This window comes from Trypanosoma cruzi, genomic scaffold (assembly GCF_000209065.1).
Source record: "Trypanosoma cruzi strain CL Brener 1047053516719 genomic scaffold, whole genome shotgun sequence".
Lineage (NCBI taxonomy): Eukaryota > Euglenozoa > Kinetoplastea > Trypanosomatida > Trypanosomatidae > Trypanosoma > Trypanosoma cruzi.
Genome location: NW_001849409.1, coordinates 65322 through 81226, shown reverse-complemented (window position 1 = coordinate 81226; position 15905 = coordinate 65322). Strand labels below are relative to the sequence as shown.

At 55.7% G+C, this 15905-nt stretch overlaps 1 protein-coding gene and 2 pseudogenes across 1 annotated transcript, besides 4 other annotated features; all 3 read right to left on the bottom strand.

Annotated features, from left to right (window-relative positions):
- Positions 1-14829: part of a sequence feature (areas not merged during assembly with more than two copies in the genome that could not be assigned to a particular haplotype) that runs on past the window's edge.
- Positions 173-3340, bottom strand: Tc00.1047053506717.80 (trans-sialidase, putative; the record flags this gene model as incomplete). Its single annotated transcript, XM_813870.1, has 1 exon — positions 173-3340. One exon carries the CDS (start codon positions 3338-3340, stop codon positions 173-175), a length of 3168 nt encoding a protein of 1055 aa, XP_818963.1.
- Positions 3893-3916: a microsatellite.
- On the bottom strand, positions 4630-7596 carry Tc00.1047053506717.60 (annotated as a pseudogene).
- Positions 9010-9035: a microsatellite.
- On the bottom strand, positions 9886-14943 carry Tc00.1047053506717.30 (annotated as a pseudogene).
- Positions 14830-15905: part of a sequence feature (areas merged during assembly that could not be assigned to a particular haplotype. This can correspond to areas where the two haplotypes were merged or to regions with more than two copies in the genome that were merged during assembly.) that runs on past the window's edge.

Below are 15905 nucleotides of genomic sequence, written 5' to 3'. Positions count from 1 at the left end.
AAAAAAAAAAATCCATGGTGGCTGCCCCAAGGCAACAAGCAAGATAAGAAAACAATTTAAAAAAAGAAAAGAAATTGTTCTCTGCGTAGTAAAATTTATTCCTAGCGGTGTGTGTGTGTGTGTGTTGGTGAAGGGGAGGGCGCAAGTGTCCCACGCGGCAGCCAATCACTCCTCAAAGAGCCACAATGCCCCACAGCCCCAGCAGAAGAAGCAGCAACAACACCCGAGACACACACACATGCACGGTGCTGTCATGGTTTAGGCCCATGGACAGCAGCTCCGCAATTTCCCCGGTGAAGGTGTCGTTGTCCGAGTGTCGTGCCGCGCCTTTTGTTGAGGGGATCCCTTCGCCTCCAGGCGTGGTGTTTGTATTCTCCGGTGCGGTGTCGACCGTCTGTGGCACCTCCTTGACGTCTTCAAAAGAAAATTCGGCTCCTTCAGTCCAAGAGATGTTGTCGGTGTCCTCCGCGGATGTCGGTTCGGCGTCACTCTTTGAAGAAGTGAGGCTGCTGTCTGAGCCCATTGTTCTCTCGGAATCGCTGTCCCCTGCCTCGAGGCTGAGGCTTTCCTCCGCGCCGGTGGTTCCGGTTCCAGTGGATCGCACGTCGTCATTTTCAGTAGCAGGCTCAGTGCTTTGTTGCACTTGGTGCTCACTGCCAACTGTTTCGGTGGCCGTATCCATACTCAATGATGCACCCACTGAAGACGTTGATCCGCCACTCCTGTCATCCGCTTCTCCCTCCTCCACTGGCTGTTGTGTATCATTACTTTCAGCGGATCCTTCAACATCAGCGACCTCCGTTGATTTCGTGGACGGTAGTTCTCGTGGCTGCACATCTGAATCCCGTTGCATCGATTCCTTCGCTTCATGCGGCGTGGTTTGCTGAGACGTTTCGCCTTGGTGAAACTGGGCATTGTTCTCTGGAAGAGAATTCTCTGCGCTCTGCGCTGCAATGGCGGATTCGGAAACAGATGATCCCCCGGCAACCGTGGAAGGGGGCACTGCAGGCACCAAATCATGGACGATTCCTTCCTCTTGTTTATCAGTATCATCCTCAGTCAATTCCTCATGGCTGGCGGTGCTTTCTTTACTGTTTGACTCGGGAGCAACCGAGAGGCCTGTGCCGTTCACCGGTCCTGTGGGTTGTTTCTCAGCGCCAAGTGATGGAATAGTGACTTTGCTGGCATTGAGTTCATACAGTTCACTTCCAAACAGTTTCTCGTTGTACAGCATGACGTTGGTCACCGTCACGTGGCCGCCCGTTGCACTTTGGTCCTTACTGTCCCCACCGATGTAGAAGTGTGAAATCCTGTGCAAGTCAAACAGACTCGCATCGTATTTCTTGTGGTGGATTTCCCTTTTATCTACAATGACAGTCCAAAAATCAGAATCCATTCGCAGTACCACCTGATACGTCTTGTTTGGCTCCCAATAATCAACATCCTCCATATTACCGGAATTCTCAGGTATGGCCAACCACTTCTTGTCATGGGTGTACGACAGACCAAAGAGGACCGTGCTGTCGGTGTCATTCATCCTCACACCCATCAAAGGAATGGAGCTGCTGTCTCCCTTCGGCACCTCGTGGATGGACACCGTCGCCACAAGAGTGAACTCGTTGTTCGCAAAGTAGTACGGCACAGTCTGCCCCATATCGCCAACAGGCCACACCGCCCCTGCTCCAGACCCTTTGAACGTCAATCCATTGGGAACCCTTCTCTCCCCATTCGTCACTGTTGCGTTCACGCAGAGGTACTCGTCTCTCCACTCGGTCTGAGTTGAGTTACCAGACAAGAAGCCAACAAGCCTCTCAGTGGGAACACGACCATTGCACATACCCTTCTTTGGCAAGCCGACAGTGCCAATGGAAACGGAACTGCATGATTGCAAGGCGCTGTCCAAATCCGCCCATGTCTTCACCACTTTCTTTATCCGCTCCAGTTTCTCGGTCAGACGCACAGCAACAAGATTGTATGATCCGTCGCCCTTCTTTTTCTCGTGCAGTGAAACCAACTCCTTATTATCCCTCCCACTCTTCATCAACAGGGAGCTGGCGGCGGCGTCATCATTTTCACGAGATACCGGCCCAACATCATACACACGTGCATTGTCCGTCACCCAAAGATGAAGCCGACCTTTTCCACCTTCATTGTCCTTCGCATACACCGGCGCGGTGACGAGCATCACCTTCTTTCCCTCAATGATTGCGGTGGTGAATCCACTCTGGACGCCGTGCCCTGCTCGATTGTGTGAGTTGCCCCACACGCGGTTAATTGGCTCACCCAACGTATACCAATTGCCTCCATTCTCAGTGGACCTGTAAACGTCATAGTAGCCTCCAGCACAATGAGCCATCATGAAGAGTCTTTCGTCGTCTTCGTTTTCTTCCCACTTCACCAGGGTTGGATCCCTGCAGCCTTTACCAGGCGTCTCGGATGAAAGCCGCCATTTTTTGTCTGACGGGTTAAAACTCATAGACAGTAAAACGTGCTGTCCATACTTGTTTTTGGCCTGCATGGGAAACACAAGCGTGCCGTCACGCATCACAGCACCCGATCCTCCACCGCCAATTAACTCGGTCAAGGAATGAGAATATCCTATGGCTTGAGGGTTCATCACATGGGTCTCATTCCATCTGATTTTCTTCTTTCCATTTTCTTCAGCGACAGTTCCCCTCACGAGTAAAAGGCCCCGCTCATTCTTACCTTGAATCTTGGTAAGTTGAGTCCCAGCGGCTCTACGCCTGTAATTTCCCAGGAGCATGTAGACACTGTCCCCAAGTACAAGTGTCGTTGGTCGCGTTATGCCGTTTCTGGCGCTGATACCCTCAGACTCTTCCTTTAGAAGATCTGTGCCAAAGATACTCGCACCTGCATTCGCCGCCGAGATCTCCGTTGAACCAACACCACTTAAATCAAGGTGCTTTGACGCAATCCCAGTAAGGCTGACGTCGCTGCACTTGCCTCCATCCGTGCAATGGGCCTCAGCAATAGCAAATACATGACCCTGCACCTCAACGAGACTGGGACTAAAAAGCGAGCCATATTTACCACCAGCGTTGTCAATTTCCTCCCACTTGTCGAGCTCTTCCCATTTAATCCCCCTCAACGCATCAACTGCTTTCTTTACATTACTCTCCCCAGCGTGTGCACCTCCAACGTCACAGCACATCAACACGAAGACGAGGAGGAGCAGCACCGCGGAAGTAAACACACGCCGGGACATGTTGGGCATTTGCTGCTCACTCACTCTTCCTTCCCTCCTCCTTCCGCTGGATCCGGTCACGCGGCGACGGTTGTGTTTATTGGGTGCCTTGACAGCAGCAACACGTGAGAGCATACAAATATGTGTGTGTGTGGGCGGTGTGTGTGCTGTTGTTGGTCCTTTTAGTGTCTTACAATTTCACAGTAGCGTTTAGTGTTTGTTTGCTTCTTTCCTAGTGTTTTTTTGCTCAACAACTGGAGAGAACAGAAACAGCGGCAATACACCAGAAACATCAGCGGGGGTTAAAGCAGAGCACCCACGCAAAGTGCGGGACACAAGACAATCCGGAAGGGTCAGCACGGAGAGCCATCGCCCACAGAAAAGAGCAGCAACACGGCAGGTCACGGCGGGCCGTCGGTGTGTGAGGGCCAGCACTCCCACGGTGCAACACGCCACACCCAACAGGGAAAGACAGACAGGCGGAGGGAGATGAATGGATACCGTCAGGAGGCACTCACAATCAACATGGCCTGTGAGCATGCGGCCACTCCACGCAGAAACACAGGAGAAAAGGATGACAGGAGAAAAAAGCAAGAAGCAGCACAAAACACACGGAAGGAACAAACGACAGGCGGGAAATGCATCGCCAAGGGCCCTCATACTGGCCGGCAACTTCACACCAGCCCTCACACACACACACACACACACGCAATCGCAGTGCTGTCAGTCCGCAGGTAAGAAGATTCGGCCCTCCATACAACAAACGCACACACCGCCAGCAATCACCCACCAATGGACAAGGACGAGAAGAGACACACCGCCACCGTCTCCAGTTCAATCCCACGGCCAACGGGATACGGCCACAGCCCGCTGCCGGCACACAACGCACACGGAGCGAGCAATCGCCCAAAGAGCCACACGCGGAAGCGGGCCCTCATCCACCCATGACGCGGTGTCTCACTCCATGCAGCCACACGGAGTGCACCATTTCCCCAATAGAACTTATTCGCCCTCCATCCCTTTAAGACGCCTCTGTTAGTGATGGGCCTTAGAACACAACAGAAGAAAATGGAAAATGCAGTGGTACTGCGACACCGCCAGCCACAATGATTCCCTCATACCGAGGCAATTCTCCGATTATGCCTCGTGTGCACACACACAACTAACATACTATATAGAAATCACCCAATGTTTCTCACCAGAAACCAAACAACCCCACTCCCTCCCTAATTTTATTCTGTCACTGTTATGTTCGATAGCGTTGGTCATTTTTGACATCTTTTTGTAACACTGTCACCTGGTGCTGGTGCACCTGCACCGTATGCACACAAAATCATCAAAAAATATATAACTCCCACAATATTTTTTTACCAGAAAACAAAATTGCCCCTTTCCCCAATTATTTTTTCCTACTTCGACGGTTCTTACACACTTCGGAGTGCTTCGTCTCTTCTAAATTCTCTGGATGATACTGCTGCTATGTACTGGCGCACCTCTTCCTCCCAGAACGCCGCAATCTCTCGGTTTTCAGCGGGGCTCACACTATTGGAATTGACGACATCACATCTCTGCCAGTCATTCATCGGCGTGCTGTCTGCCTGCTGCACATAAATAATCTCCCACAACATGTCTTGGGATAATTCCTCCCAACCATTAAAATGTGCCGCCAGGCACTCAGTGAACTGCCTCACAGTGCTGACGGTGGTGTGTTGCCCACCCGCCGTAGCCATCCGCAGCCCAATCAGCGTCATTGGATTTGACTCCACAAAGAAAAAAAGCCGTCCACCAGCGGAAAGCTTGCACCCGCCGGTATGCGCAGCAGCCGATGCTTTATATTAGTATTTGTATGGTATTCCATTGCAACCACTCCACATATAACTCGGTGCGGTGCCCTTCAGGGTTCGCCTTCAGCACCGAGTACTGTCCTCCACGACGTGCTGGTGGCCCCAGCTCCTTAACGTCCTCTAATAATGCACTGAAAAACTCCCCCAAACATAAACGCGCGCAAGCCAAAAATTCCCATACATTCAGACGAAAGAGTACTCCTCACCCCCAATACTAGCAACAGAAAAGAAAAATAACTTTCTCACTCATCACGTTTCCCAAAATGGTGCGGTATTCGACGCCCGAGGCAAACAGATATCGGTGCGTTGAGAAATACCTCAGCACCGACTTCTCCTCTTCCTCGGACAACCCTCACGAGCTTTTGAGACGGATTCTCAGAATACCACAGTCTCACTCCCCGATGTGTAAAGTGCTTTTCACCATCCCGGGACTTGATCCCATCCAAGGCATCCTCAATGGCAGCAGAGTGTGCAATGAACTCATTCGCATCAAAGATGTGACGTGGAATCGGTCCCAAAAGATACATGCGTTCTTTGACCTCTTTCCAGCATTCCGCCTGTTTCTCTGCAGTCTCGTCACGCTTCATCCATGCACACATCGCCTTCACATCCATCTCGTCGGGGCAATTCATGATGATTCGCTCGGCTCTTACTTGCGTCTCCCAGTTATCATAGTTGCGCACGTTTGGCGATGCCACCACAATCATGCCCCATTGAGAAGTAGGCGCAAAACAACACGCTGGCTTTCCTTTCTCTGTCACATCGTAAATAACATACCCATTCATCCCACGCTGCCACAATTCACACAAAAATTCCTGGGATGCTTCACCACCCACGTATCTTGTCACCGCCTTGATAGTCTTGTCAAACACGTACATCGTGCTTCCACCAAAACTGTACGCAACCACTTGGAGTTTCTTGGCATCGCAGTGCAGCAGCTGGTAGAGGAGGTACGAGCCGGCATTCATCGACTTCCCGATCCCGGGCGTCCCAATCAACAGACGCTGCTTAGGCTCAAAGTCGGCCTCACCGTGAATGCTGAACCATTCGGTGAGATCGCCCTTGGCGATCTGCCACACTCGCTCCACCTCACAGTTCACATGGCAGTCACGAGTGGATTTATTCTCCTTCCATTTCCATGTGTACGGCCATCCCTTGTCCGAGGTGAGCACCATCAGACTGGGAGGTGCTTCACCGGATTGCTGCACACCGTCATTCTTTTCGAGGGATTCGCCAACTGCCCTGTACGTCCATGGCTGCGGTGGTTCCCCCTCCCTCACTTCCATTACCGTCCCCTCGCCGCCAGGGACTTCCATGACATGATGCCACCTCGCATTGTACACAGACTCGTAGCATCCCTCCAGGTACCTCGGTGCGCTCGACTTCTTTGGGTTCCTCGCCTCCTCGGCGGCTGCATCCAAAAACCTTTTAGTGACTCCATGAACACTTGCCTTTACCTCCGCAGAAGCCACCAACCAATTCAGTAGAGTGTCCACACCATTTTTGTGAAGCTTGCGTACATCCTTTTCCATATCCATTCCATCCTGTACAGTCCTCTTCATCCTCTTGTAACGATCAGATGCCTGCATTTCGTTCAATACTCCCGCATCGCAAATATACTTCTTGGGGTTCTTGAAAAACTCCTTCAGTAAGACATCCCGATTGGCGTCCAAAGCGCCCCTGCCGTCCAATTCCATCGTAAGAAAGTCATTCAGCTTCATTTCATCCACGTGAACCCTTCCTTTAAACACCGCATAATTAATCCCAGTGGAAACGTCAATTCCCAGTTCTTGTAGTTCTCGCCTTTCCCTTTCTTTTGCCTCCCGCCTCTCTCCTCTCAGTACATGAGAGTAGGCTGTGTTTATCCGTGCCCTTGCAAGAGGAGTGACCGTATCCTTTCTTTCAAAGTCCCTCCAATGCCTGAGAGTGATAATACCTTCGTGTAAAAGCTTATGTGAAGCCCTCGATAGCACGTAAAACTCCTCACGCTCTTTTTCTCAGCTCTTGATATGGCGGCGATGCCTCTATTGTCCTCAATAACACTTCGTCTTGGATGAACTCATCGGGGCTAATTAAAAACTCCTTCATGTAGACGTTCTCATTGAATTCCTCAACGCCCCTGCCGTCAAAATAATTCCGAAGAAAATCACCCAGCCACATGTTGGTAATGCGTTCCTTTCCCTCCAGCAGCACTTTATCCAGCCAACTGTCAAGAGTCCACTTTGGTTGCCTCGTTTCCTCCACCCCTCTGCGAGCTGCAGCGTCAGAACCATCGCCGGGGATGCCGCTTCGAGGCGCCATCACAACACCCGTGCAGTGAAGCATCCCACTCGCACCGCCCAACTGCGGCCAGCAGGTGCCGCCGGCTCCAAAGGACACTCGCAGCTGTTTAGTCCCGCAGTCCCAATGGCGTTGGGCGTGGCACTCGCACCGCGGGGCTGTCGGTGCGCCATGCAGTCGCACTGCAACGTCTGTCGGCAAAACAGTCAAGGCCCACCGCCTCCGCAGCAACACAACGTGCAATCGGCCGAAACAACACCGCCACATTATATTCTTTTTCTATTTTATTTTATTTTATTCACGTTGTCTGTCTGTTTTCCCTATCACTAACACTAGTAATGAGTGTGCACCTTTGCAGAGGGAAGTAAAAAGAATAAAAGGAAAACACAATCCCACCGTCCCAATGCAACTCAGCACTCCCCTCCACCCGCCACCATTGCCGCACAGGAGACCGCAGTCACATCGCAGAGGAAGCACCACAATGTGCACCACACCATCGTGCACCGAACAATGGGCGAGACGCAGCCATGCATCGCCCCGCTCCATTTTACCACCCATCATTTTTTGCGTGCCCGCAAAAAGTAGCAAACAGAATCAGAGTGCACACAAACACAATCAACACCCTCACTCGCTGAAGCACATTATTCGCATGGAGTGACAACATTTGGGGACAAACCAGCAGTAGCAGGCTGCATGGAATCTCCCTGCCAACCCCGCAAAGAGACACAACAACTCTGCGGAGTAAAAGTGGCAGCCCCTCGGTGTTGCCCGCAGTTCACATGGCAGGAAGAATTCCACGCACGCATATTTCCGGACACCTCGCTGTCTGAGTGCCCAACAGAACATGTAAAGAAAATACCTGCGCGCAAGATGGAATTAAATACGTGAAAAGGTCGGCCTGCTTTCTCCGATGGCGTTGGCGAGCAGTCCCACACAATCCAATCAAAGTGGCACGCCGGACAGAATGGCGTCCGTCAATCAATAAACAAATAATTGCGTCAATGCAAAAAGCAGCAGGGATTTGGGTTCTGCACCCGACTTCGAGGGCGACAGTGGCATGAGAGTGTGTACGTGTGCATTACCTTTCGGGGGACGGTGCTGCCCAATCCCGCTGTGCCTTGAGATAAAAGGGCAACAAAAAAAAAAAGAAGAGCACACTCTCCAGAAAAGGAGTTACGGTTGGGCAGTCAACCCCCGTTCCGTCTCACGTGACATCCACATATGTGCACTCCACCTCAAATACGTACCTCTCTGAACGCCGCATGCATGACGTGTGGTTTGTTCACTCGCAATGTGTTTTTCCTCCCGCAAACAACAAAAAAAAAAAGGATGGCCATGGCGCAGCTCCACTCAACGGAAAGCAATCGGGGCAGACACGGGTGGAAACCAGAGATCATACTAAAAATAATAATAAGGTATAATAGCTCTAAGCCACGGAATCGTGCAATGTTGATCCCTCTTCTTCCACATTGAAGCCACCACGACAGAACTAATGCAGCAGACACAAGTGCAGCGCAATATCTTTCTCTGTTCCGCGTTCCATCTTAATTCCCATGCGTGCCACGGCGGCGGTGCCTGCGTTACACCTGGAATGGTTCCAAAATATCAGGTAGCATGCTGTGGAGAGTGGGTGCCTAAAAAAAGTGCCTACGTCAGTGTCTAACTGGAAATGACATCAAAATATATATATATATATATATATATATCCGCGACACAAACTACCCGTGTGTGGCCGTACTAAAGCAAACACTGAGACACGTGTGGAGCAACGTAAAAAGAAAAGGAAAAATGAGGGAGTAAATAATGAAATACCCCACAGAAATACATCAACATATACGCAAGGTAATACATCATTCCACATAATTCTTCGTTCTTCCTCTCGTTCCTTCTACACAACATCAGAAGTACAAAAAGCGACAGGCATGCCCTCCCACACAGTCATCGTGGGACAGCGGAGAGGCATTGCAGGCATATGGACAAGAAATAGAAACAATGCACAAAAAAAAAACAGCAAAAATGCCGTTGCAGAGTTCGATTGGTGGATGTTCTGCGCAGAAGCAGCGGCCCCACGCCCTCCCTCACCGACCAGCAACGCACACGTCCTAAATTTATTTATTGAAAGCCACAAAAGGGCGTTATCGTTTTTTTACCCCTAATGTTTTCTCAAATAAATTCTATGAAACGCACAACAGCTACTGTCGGACAACACGTCCTCATTACTGAGTAAAAATCTGAATAATAACCCCGAGATCCGGAGAGGGCGCTGCAGCGGAGGGCGGGCAACACACACCCGTGACACAGCCTCCCTAGGCTAGCGTGATAACTCGATAATCCGTTTTTGCCAAAATGGATAAAAATAAAAACAACAAATTAATCAACCAAGCTTCCAATAAATAATAATAATAATGAAGAAGTAAACACATTGCCAAAAGCATCCACCTTATACCGCAACCATGAGGAGCCTCGTACATTCTCGCCACGTGGAGGTACTGTTTGGGCAGACACCTTCCAACTCCAGCAGAAACTGCGCTAAATTTTTCGTCAAGCGGAGCATCTTCACCTGTCCAGAAGAGCATAATTAATGCTGCAGCTCGCACTGGATGCACGGTCCAGTAGGCTCAGGGCGTCTGAGCGGGTGTCACCGGCCATGAGCTGCAGCTGTGCTGGTGGTCGGTACGACGACGCAACGGTGGTGCCTATGGCGTACGACGATGACGTCAATTCGTGGGGCTTCTGCGTCTCTTCGTCGCTCTCCTCGTCATCGCGCAGCAGCGCCTCCTGCCCTCCACGCCGCGGCTCGCGCAGCTCCTGCCAGTGGCGGTCCTCCGCGTACCACACAACGACGCTGTACACAGTGGCCGCAAGCAGCACAGTCGTCAGCAGCAGCACGATCGCCACGTACGCCCTCGCTCCGCCGTCGCTCGGCGCAAGATGGTTGGCCGCGCTCACCAGACACAGCGCCGCAAGGAGCACAAAGCTCGCCGCGTGCATCACCGTCAGGAAGGCCGAGCGCATCATGTTCGTGAAGGCAACCACGCCCGCACCCGCAACCAGCACAGCCGCCACGCAGAAGTACTGAACGTGGCAGCCTCCCACGGGCTGGTGCACAGCCGCAATCAGGCCCACCACACACAGCACCGACAGCTGGAACACGCACCAGTACACGTGGCTGCCCCTCATGTTCGTCAGCATGCCGCCGTACATCCGCTGCTGCACCGCGGGATACCAATACCCGACGGGGTACAGCAGGCGCTCGTGCAGCGGCTTCCTCGAAAACTGCCAGTACCTCGTAAAACTCGCGCCCGTGTGGCGAGCAATCAAGTAGCAAACGCCAGCAGGGAACGCCACACCGTACAGCACGCCAACGACACCAATCACGCGGTGCTGCACGCGGGCGTCGGGCATCGCAATTGCAAGCACGGAGACTAAAAAGATGCCGAGGTGCATCGCGTGCGCCACGACGTACGTCAGGCTCGGGAAGCGCATCGCCGCCCACGCACTCGCCGCGTCCACGCCGCGCCACCGCTGGAAGGTGGCCGTCACACCGTAGTGCACGCACCCGAACACAGCGGCGAGCAGCGCGTTGCCCACCACCATCCACAGCGGGTCAAGGGCAGCAAACACCGACAGGAAGTACGGCAGCGCAACGGTGCTCGCACGCTCCTGCGCCGAGGCGCATGGCATCCTCGCAAACACGCCGAGCGCCTGCATCTCCAGTATGGAGCCCAGCCCGCCGGTCACCACCACGGCAACAGCCGCCGCACCCGCAACGACGCCGGTGATCGCCGAGAGGGTGCTGGCAGCGGCGGGCAGCGTGTCAGACCTGATCGTGAAGGACCCAAGCAGCACACCCTTGCAGCCGCCGGACACCGCCACAGCGTCGCAGCGAATGACTATCGTCTCGTCGGCAGCAATGGAGTAACCGCGGTGCACGGGCACAGCCAGCTCCAGGACGGTGGACGGATTCGTCGCGTTGCTCAGCATCGCTCCCCACGGACCGCAAAACCCGCTCGGCTGCGCCGTCGACACCGGCACGAAGCTCAGGTGCGTGCCAAGCTGCGGATCGCGTGCCCATCAAAACGGCGGCGGCAGCGCCACCATCAGCAGTGTCGGGACGGCGCTCCCACCGCCGCGAATGTCGTTCTGCGTCAGGCTCCCACCAGCCGCCGTCGTCGTCACGGCGAGCGTCGGGCACGCCACGTCGCTCCACCACAGCGTGCTGCTCACCGACGCTGTCGGGGTCCGCGTGGGCGACAGCACCACCGTCTCCGTCACCTGCAGCGTCTCCGTCGTCCAGTACTGCGTCGGACCGTAGTGCGTTGTGCTGAGGCTCGGTGTCCACGTCGGCGTCACGCTGCGCGTCTCCGTCAGCGTCGCCGTGTGGCCCAGCAGCGGCATGCCAGGCGTGCGGTTGCACCCGTCCACGCGCGGCAGGTACACCGGCAGGCAGTCGCGCCCGTACCCGCCCTCAGCACAGCGGCAGCGGCACGACCCCGACATCGCCCTCGTCGCAGCTGCAAAGCAGCGCACGTCGGCGTCGCACACGCCACACGCCACAGGACGGAATTCCCCGATTATGCCGGCGGACCTGTAGTCCATCGGCTGCAGCGCCTGCCCGTTGAGCGTCAGGCACCCCACGACGAACCTTCGGCCGGCGCCCCCAAGCGCAACGCTACCGTCCATCACGACGGGCCCACTGCCGGCGTTCCCGTGGAGCGTCAATGTGCTCTGCACAAGTTCCGCACGGCGCGGGTACGACGGCAGCGACAGGAGCCTGCCGCTGATGCTGTTGCCGCGCACCGACAGCCACGACCCGGACGCAAACGACGCCGACCCCCGCAGCACCAGCAGCGCGCCATCGGTCAGCGCACCGGCGTTGTCGTTCACTACGACGGCGGACGCGTTAGCCATCACACCGCTTTCGAACACCAATCCATGCGCGGCGTACACCTGGCTCCCCGACACGCGCAGCACAGCGCCCCCCGACGCAACCACGCGCGCACCCGCGTACAACGCAACGTCGCCACCGAACACAGCCGCGTCCAGCGCGACACCGCCACCGACAAGCTCCAGCACGGCGCCGTCCACCACCACCGTCCGCCCACCAGTCATCACGGTCACGAGGGCCACGCCAGACACAACCAGCACGGACCACACGAGCCGCAGGCTCGACAGCACCAGCAACGGTGCGTACGGCGAGGACCGCGAGCCGGGAAGATACACAAGCGGCGTCGACCTCGTGGCAACCAGCAGGGAGTCCGTCACCGTCAGCACGGACCCCGCGGGAAACGTGCCGGTCAGCACAAGCGCACCGTTCAGCGCCTCCACATCGCACACCGACAGCTCCACCGGCCCGCTCTCGTCACTCCCCGCCGCACCCGCACCGCGCAATGCTCCACCGCCCATCACGTACAGCACGGCACCGTTCAGCAGCGACACATTCTGCACAACGATCCGCACGCCGTCTCGCGCCATCCACGGCACGTAGAGCACCGGACTCACGCCGTCCAGCACAACGTGGCGCAGCGTCACCTCGCTCACGCCGGCAGGCACAACGAACACCGACCGCACCGTCACGCCCTCGCGGAGAAACACACTCGACGCAGTGCCCACAGCAGGCGGCAGTGCGGGAGCTCCCACAGGCACACACGCCTCGCCATACCCGCCGCTGCCGCACCCGCACACGCACACACCGTTCGTAATGCTCGCCGACGCAGTCCCGGGCGCGTAGCAGTGCGTGTCCCTGTCGCAGGCGTCGCACCCAACAACTTCGATGCTCCCAGCGTCGCCAAAACCAGCTGCTGCGTACTCCTCCGCCGTCGACAGGGCTCGCCCACCAGCGTCGTTACACGCAACCCTCAAATGCGCCCCAGCCGCAAGCGACAGGTTTACCGACAGCATCCGCGGCAGCAGCGCTCGGTTGCGCACAAAGCTCAGCGTGCTCCCTGCAGCGGTCACGGCGCCAGTGGCGTAGAGCATCTCCCTCGAGACACCGTCGTGCACGTTGCCCTTCGCCAGCAGCATCGACCCACCGGCCAGGCTCACCGTCGAATAAAACGCCACCGCGTAGTCCTCCGTCGACGCAAAGTCGTTCCGTACAAACGCCACAGCGGAGCCCGACACGCTCACCGCCCCACGCACAGACACCGCGTGCTTGCACAGCAGGAAGTCGCTGTCAACAAACGCCACCACGGAGCCGCCACTCGCCGCAACGCCGCCCTCCACCGACACGCACAGCCCCAGCGCCGTCTGCACCGACAGCCCATCCACGTACAGCGCTCCGCGCGACGACAGCGCCACGCCGCCAAGCACCAACACGCCAACAGCGTCGCGGAACACCGCCGCCACATGCGTGCGCGCAATGGTCAGCACACTCCCAGTCAGATTCACGTTGTGCACCACGAGGCACGCGGAGACGTCGCCAAGGTCGTAGGCGCCGCGGTACGCAACAAGCGCCTCTGCGATCAGCGCCGAGTCCACCACAGTGACGCGCGAGTCCGGCGGAAATCGGTTCGCCACCAGCACGCCGCCGCCAGAACGCGACTCAAGCCCGCTGATCAACACATCGACGCGCTCGCCAGCAGTCGGGTCGGACAGCCACCCCAAAACGTACAGGCTCGCTCCGCTCACAAACGTGCAGTTCGCCAGCGTCACGTTGCGCACGCTCCCTGACATCGACTCCACGTCCACCACGACGTCCGCCGCAAAGATCACACCAACGTAGCACAACACTGACCTCCCGAAACCGGCGTTCACCTCCACCTCCACACGCACATCACGCACGCACAAGTCGGCGCCGTCGGTGCTCGGCGGCTCGGGGACAGCGACGGGCAGGCACGCATCGCCGTGGCCGCCCTCCGCACAGGTGCAGGCACAGCCATCACTCGAGGCCGTCGTCGTGTACGCAGGGAAGCACGAAGCCGCGAGAGTGCATGGGTCGCTGCAGGTCAGGATGGTGGCATTGTACACGGACGGAATGCTGTAGTACGCCTCCTCGCCGTTCACAGTGTTGCACGCAGCCACAATCTCTCCGTTTGTGATATCGCGGGAACTTTTGGGTACCTTTATCAATGTTGGCGTGTCCGTGCTGGACATGAATCGGTTGCCGGAAACAGACACCGTGGAGTCGCGGAGATTCACAGTAGGGTTAAAAACAGCAAAAGCAACCACTGGGAGCACGCGGCAAAGGTTGCCGCTCAACTGCAGCCAGGAGTTGTAGTAAATACAGGAAGCAAAATTTGAATAAAACACAACCGAGCTTTCCCGCATGTCGTTGCCGTGAAACACAAACGCTGAAAGAGACTCCACATGTAAGGCCGACAAAATGTGCATGAAGTACTTCACCGGCCTCGAAACAACGCTGCCTCGGATCACCACGGCAGAATTGTTCAGTACACTCAGTGACGAAGAATGCATAGACCCCTCAAGACATATCAAAGTACTGTTAGCGCCAGCCACTTGAAACGTGTTGCCCATCACCGCAAAAACGGAGTGCCACGACATCCTCAGCGAAGATCCGACAAAGTAAATGGCGCTTGAAGATGCCGTCACGCTCTGAAAAACATTTCCACTGATCACCACCGCGGAGTCGTTCGTGATCACCAGTCCATTCATCGCGACACACGACGGCCTTGTAAGGCCCAAACCCGGCCAAGGGATCAGCCTCGTGACCGTAAAGCAGTTCCCGCTGATCGAGATTTTCGTGTGCGGTGGAAACACACCCTCCGGGCTGAGCAGCGCGTCAATAAATGTGTTGCCGGCGACGACAATGTTCAGCGACCCAACAGCAGCATACGCGTTGCCCACCAGCAGCAACAACAGCCTCACCAGCGGAAACGACGGAGATCAAACCCCCCAACGGCTGCGGCCATCCAAAGCGGCACGCACACCGTCCTTACTTTCACGCACGCATCCCCCGACGACGGACGCATTCGCACTTTCTTCTGTTCTCCCACCAACCATCTCCGCGCATTCGTGCCGCAGCTCAGCGCGCCACCGCGAAACAAAACACTCAAACGCTCCGCCATCGGAACCGCTACGCACCGGCACCTCTTACGACGAGTGTGACGTCCAACCACAAATCCGCCGATCAGTCCCGCCGCCATGAACCGCATCACGTTCTCCTTGTGGTTGGAGCACACACTCCCATCCTCTCCCTCTCCACGGTATGAGTGCTGCAAGAGGCTTCCGGGAGGAGAGAATTGTGTGGAAGACCCCAATGTACGGGCGGGGTTGGCAGCCACCCTCCCTCAGTTTCTCGCACCTCCCTGCTCCCTCCACTCGCCCACACACAAGAGCGGTGCCATGCGGGAAACAAAGTCCGCCACAGAATACATGCACGAAGGCACACGTAGCAGCAACGCTATCCACATTGCTCTGCAAGTAAGTGCCATGCGCACAGCAAACACACACAACCGCAACGAGAGGGACGGGACGCATCCAATTATATACCGCAGTTCTTTACTTCCCTTGGCCCGACGGATTGGCATTGCGACCCAAAGCAGGTTGTGGTGGGTGGCGTCCCACACTCACAGAAAGGCACAGCGCACATCATCCGCTCAATTCCGAGTGCTCTC